At 35.5% G+C, this 6,153-nt stretch overlaps 1 protein-coding gene across 3 annotated transcripts in view; it reads right to left on the bottom strand.

The window, feature by feature from the left end:
- Positions 1–844: 844 nt before the first annotated feature.
- Positions 845–6,153, bottom strand: part of LOC101745297 (potassium channel subfamily T member 2) — an 81,763-nt gene continuing 76,454 nt past the window's right edge. For 2 of the 3 annotated variants that reach the window (XM_062669187.1, XM_062669196.1), the window contains 4 exons: positions 5,994–6,128; positions 4,861–4,953; positions 3,811–4,016; positions 845–3,260 (listed from right to left, as the gene is read on the bottom strand). In XM_062669187.1, the coding sequence (XP_062525171.1) occupies positions 2,672–3,260; positions 3,811–4,016; positions 4,861–4,953; positions 5,994–6,128 (1,023 nt within the window). In that variant the 3' untranslated portion in view covers positions 845–2,671. Of the gene's footprint in view, positions 3,261–3,810; positions 4,017–4,860; positions 4,954–5,918; positions 6,129–6,153 lie in introns of all 3 variants that reach the window. The other variant, XM_062669180.1, reaches the window with a different exon arrangement.

Below are 6,153 nucleotides of genomic sequence, written 5' to 3'. Positions count from 1 at the left end.
ATTTTTGCTACAAAGTGGTAGGTTTGATTAGGACACTAAAATTTGGTAGATCTACCGAAAAGTTGGTTGGTAGTTGGTAGCTAGGCTAGCTCGAAAGAACGTCTCCAATGGTCTGTGCTGGAGGCATGATGTCGCCGATTGACAAACCTAACCATCGGTTTTTGGATCGTATAGGCAGTGCAACCGGTCCTTACGGACTGGGTAACTGCGATCGAGAGCTTCTCTTCCTCCAGCTGATGTAGGTGCTAACTGGCTATTGTTGTTTTGACCGGTACCTGCACCGACTCGCCAGGGGGAACCGACGATGTAGTGCCATCACTGCGGCTATGACGAGGTTGCGCCGGAGCACGCGCTCCCGCATTGTCCTACGTGGATGAGTCAGCGTCGTGTTCTCACCACGCAAATCGAACCGGACCTCTTGCAGCCGTCGCAACCGCGGCAACTTCTGGAAGGCTATGCTCGACTTCTGTAAATTCACCATCACGCAGAAGGAGGTGATGGAACGAGAGAGGGAGAGTTCTTCCCTTTTTGCGTTGATCTGTCACCGAGGGCTGAAGAAGCTTTTTTCAGTTCCGGACCCTGTAGAAAGAGCCCTACCCCTGATGAAGGCGACTTAAAGGGGCCAGTACTGCGAAGCGCGCAAGCGCGTTCTTATCGCAGCCCAGAGAACTGTTGTAGATTGACCGGTTGGCGGTGTATAGACTTTCGAACCGACACGATTTTTCTGGTCTAGCGAGGCATTCCGAAAATCCACAGGCATTGTTATCTACAACGTAGAAAGTTCGGGTCACGGCCCAAAAAGCATAATTTTCCATAATATATGTGGCTTAAATAAAACACCATATTGTAATTCTCATATTATTTATTACCAATAAAAATTCATACAATCTAAAGTAAGGGCTGATTATAAATATGATCAAACATCTAAATACATAGTTTTGATAGTACTGTATCATGAAATGCATTTTATACTTTTATTTTTTTATTTGGTCAATTATACCTAGAGAAAAGTAATATTTAAGTGTAATCGGTACTTATTATTTTAAATTTCTAAGTAGTATTCCCATTCTAATTCTAATTTTATATTTCTAGTAATGATTTTTCCAATTTGATATCTACTTAATAGTTCAATAAACAGGATATAATAACGATCAAAGTCGTAATTGGAAGTAAATACTGTTCTACAATCCAAACTTTACGTACGCATGACACTGAATACTGTCAATAAAATAACATTTTGGTGAGATTATATGGTATTAATGAATGTATAAATATCGCTGTGTAGATGGCTCCCTTATCAATTAATTGATCCCACTTGAGACAAGCAGCTCTTTTTTCGCATTTCGGGCGTGGCCTATTTCACAAAGTACGTACAAGCTCATTTTGAAAAATTTTACGTGAACATATCACGAAGTGGAAACGGAAATCAATTCCGTTAAAGAGTGGACGATTAATATTAGGCGCATACCTATGAAATTACCATACGACAATTTTTGTCCAAAAGCAATAATAATTTCTATTTTCTGAAAAGATGCTGTTAATTTGAGGTTTTTAAATTAATAAATATGATTGTTTTGATGTTTAACGATAATACTATTAGTAACCCCGTTTTAATATGTCGAATAAAGTAAATTATTATGAAAATTTCAATCTATATCTGTATTTATTACCTGGACTACAAATATCGAAACTGATTAGACATTAGGATCGTTATTCATGTTAACTATTATTAGAAAAAAACGAGCCGAAACGAGAATGAACTAAATTGAAATAGGAATATAATGGAATCATAAATACCATTCGCTTTAGTTTATTCACTTTACATTCCGAGTATCATTACTTAAATTTTTAGTAATTTATACATATTTTGGAAACTTGCAAATAAATGGCAAAAAAATTTACAAACGCCCCAGAAAGCGTTCTATAGGTTCTGTTCGTAGGTTCGTTTTAATTGAGTTACATAGCGTGCAATATAAAAATAAATACATTATGTAATGTAGAGCGATTTTTTTCCCTTTTTTCCGTATTAAGAACCACCAGCTATGCTTCCTGTCTTAATTTTCGAAAACGTTTCCGATACCTCCTGTAAATTTATGTGAATACTGACATAAATTGCGTCCATAAAAAAACTATTATTGTTGGGCAGTGATTTGGTACGGTTAAAACTTGTACTGGTAAACAAACCAGGCGATTAACATTGGAAATGATAATGAAACCTACAATTGTGCATTGTATAGTTATTAATCAATGAGTGATTTCACAACTAGTCAGCCTAAGCTAATTTTATTACACACGAAGTTTGTTAAGTTATAAAGGATTGGATATTTTGTTAGTCTCTGCTCTAATATCAGTGTTGTTCTAATAATTTTCAAGTGTTGTTCCCTAGGATTTGGGTAAGTAATTAAGAGAGGCTACTTGATTAATAAAAGTCACGTTGAATAAACCTTTCGTGTGCATATGAAAATCGTTAGAAATGATCGGAAATAAAGTTGATTCGAACAGACTCTATTACGTTTAAACGTGTGCCCAATAGAAAGTCTCCTGTTTAAAGAAGCAATTTATAGGTAACGACCTAGTTGAGTAAGACTGCGGATTGTTAACTCTTAACTTAAATTTAAGTCCACTTGTTTCTAATAACGGAATTGAGTCGTCGTCCCCACATAAGGTTGTATCACACGATTGTACCCTGAAGATGTTGTGGGTCAGGAGTTACATTGACTGGCATGGTGGATCCACCTGATGTAGATGGTAGTGCTGCTGCTATGTCCTGGAATGGCTCTAAAGCCATTCGAGGAGTTTCTTCCGGTGGTGTAATTCTTAGGCCAATGCTGCTTAGTCCTAATTTTATAGCATCTTGCTCCTGCTGTTGCTGCTGATGTTGAAGCAAGGAATTGAAGTGCGATATGCCTATTTCTTCTAAACTGCTTTTGCGACGTCGGGATCCTGTTCCGCTTATGCCCTGACGTAAAGAATTTGATCGTCGTAGTAAAATATCATCCACTACACGCAGTGAATTAGAGCGACCTCTGAAATCTGTAATGATTGTTGGGCTATCGGGTAAAGACAACGAATTAGCCTTGGTAGTGGAAAGAGGTGGAGCCCGTGATTGAGCAAAAGTTGCTGCCATTCCTGAACCTCGTCTGCTCCCTCCCTGCGCTTGGATTAAGGCTTGAGAACAGAAGCTTATATTTGATTTTCGACGACTGTTATGCCTTTCAAATGTTTTTTGTGCAGAAAATGGAGAAGGGCGCACAAGATAACTGAAACGAATAATTAGTTTTTTCAATACTGATTAGGCAAAAATATATAATTAAAGTATGTTAGGAAGTATTGTAGAGGACCATAGATAAAACACCAATGCCATCACTTTGCATAGGTATGCTACGCATTTGTAGTCTCGTTGTTATGGAAAACAAGGTGTGGAGCAATCAACCCGCCACTCACTGTGATCAACGTGGGTCGCATCTTACAGTGTCTAATTAAAGCCGTTACTAGAACTCTCAACTGAAATGCCACTTCTGCTATGAGTTTCATGGGTTCAACACTGATGTTAGTGAGATTTTACGGGGTCCATTGATTAGTTCAACGCTAAAATTAAGTTAACCCGACAACTAACCTGGCTAATTCATAATGATTTAAAATTTCTAACTTATAAACCATTAATGGTACTATGTCAGAAAACTTCCCTGTAGTATCAGCATCAATTACTAAATTCCTTTAAAATTATATATTGGCTTAGAAACGCAAAGAGGACAATCAAAGTGACCTACATACCCATATTTATTATTATTTATATACATAGATACTCACATGATGTCTCCTTCTTGCAAATTTAAGTCGCAGCTTGGATTGATTATGACATAAGATAAACTATTTCGTTTTTCGCTTACATCATCGTAATCTACCCCAGTTAGATTTAGAGATTCCATCCTGGAACGAACCAAGTTGGCTATTTCAGCTCTTTCAATTTGCTGAATGTGATTGTCGCGAGCTTCATCTGCCAGACTTGTAGAGTACTGTAAAGGAAAATAATTGTTAGGTATAGAATTAAAACAATACTTTTTTATTATACTTCTTTTTAAATCAAATTACATTTCAAGGCTACGATGTGACCAAAGATCAACAACATGCAAATTTGTTTTTTTTATAAGTTAGTAATTCTAAATACGGCCTAATAATTTCATCACTTTGGTATCATACCAGCTATGAACATCATGCACATTCATTATCATCACATGAAACTTGAATTAACAATTTAATATTTTACAAGAAGTATTTTGATTTGGATTTGGATATTTAACTAAAACTACCAATTTTTTTCTGAGCTTCGATTGAGCTTGCACTATTGTTGCACACATTAATGTATTTATAAAGATTTATGCGAATGGCGAGTATCTGAATGAATCTGTAACATCTAAGTGAGTCAGTTACTAAATAACAAGCACTCCGTCTGCAATTGTTCGTTCTCTGGTTATTAATGGTGCACTAAAAGCTCTCTAAAATGTCACCACTAGTGCCAAATCATTCCCAGGTATTGTATGTATGTATTTTTTTACATTCAACTATAGCTTTTGACACTTACGCTTAATAAAGAGTCGAGGTAGTTTATTCAGGACTGATCCTTAATTAAATGTTAATAGCTGTTGACCAAATCGATTTCGTTATTTTATTCAAAATAGAATCTTTTGATTTGCATTTTTTTTTTAAAAGCATCAACTATTTACCCTTAATTATTGTAAATAAAATATTTGAGAAGAAACTTTTATATGAAAAAAACACAGTTCAAAATTATAGAAAACCGTATTTTGCGTTTTGCCCTCATATATGAGGATTAAATTAAAGGGCTCATAATAATCTTACCACCGGCGTGCGTTCTCCGTAGCAACCACCAAGGCAGCTAGTTGCCTCTTGACGCCCGCACGCCGGGAAATCTCCTCCATCAAGCTCCTCCTGCTGCAAGTGTCGTTTCTCATTTTCCAAAAAATGTTGAGAAATTTAAGTAGAAATGTAAATATGATTTTATAAAAAAAATATCAAAAAACTACCCCGTTTCGATATTACTTAAGTTTGGTTAATTTGTATTATAGTTTGAACAAAAAATAAGATGAGTCGTGTGTAAACTACCACAGATGAAAAGAGCATGCACCAAGCAGTAAGCGTTTTGAGATTTATGGTTATTTTTATTCGTGCAACTTTAAACTTGTACTAATATTCATGATACCTCCAAATATATGTAACTGCAGATATTTATATATTTAAACGCATCGACATTGTGCGTAGTGTTGAGTTGTATTTGAATTAAATGTTCCAATTTATGATTCATATAAATGATTATTACGTAAGATGTGACTCTTTGGTAAGTTCTACAGTTTCTTCAAAGTTCATGCACTATATGTATTACAATTGCGGGATTGCGATCATCGAGTTTTATTATTATTAAAAATTACCAAAAACGGATTAATAATTCATATTATTATTGAGATTAAAAAAAAGGAAAAAAGCACCTACCACTTTTTGCATAGCTGTTTGCAATTTGTTAAAATATTTTGAAGCTGTGAGTTTTTAAAGACAAAGTTCGTGTTAATAGATTTATAAAATATGCTATAAACATTAATACTCTAAGTAAATACATTTCACAATTGTGATGCTTAAGATATTAAAGTTTTATAAGTATATTACATTCAGGAAAAGTGAAGTACATATTGACTCGGGATTAAGGCAGAAAACCCGAAATACAGTCCAAAAAATAAAATGTGTAAGTCGAAGTCAGTCAAGTCAAGATTGCTTCAAGATAAATATATTTCGGGGTCATGATGTTAGAATGAAATGATCGGATGGTCAGATAAAATTACAGTGAAAATATGAGAAAGGACTGTATTTAAGGAAATATACGTTTGAGGAGGATTTCACCCACTCACCGAAGCACGGGATGGTCGCATTCTCGCAAGGCGTGACCAAAACCAGTTTGACGAAGTCCTTTGCGACATACTCACGTGGTGAGATGCATCGGCCATGCTTGTATCTTGTGTGCGATATATCCCAATTGGGATTTCACATGAGGTCGAACATAGTTTTTGGTATAAACGACCATAGGTACGAATCCACATATCTTCTTTGGTAATTTTTATCTGTCAATATAATAGTGTTATACAA

This window comes from Bombyx mori, chromosome 1 (genome assembly GCF_030269925.1).
Source record: "Bombyx mori chromosome 1, ASM3026992v2".
Classification (NCBI taxonomy): domain Eukaryota; kingdom Metazoa; phylum Arthropoda; class Insecta; order Lepidoptera; family Bombycidae; genus Bombyx; species Bombyx mori.
The sequence above is the reverse complement of the archived record's forward strand: the minus strand, read 5'-3'. Positions and strand labels throughout refer to the sequence as shown.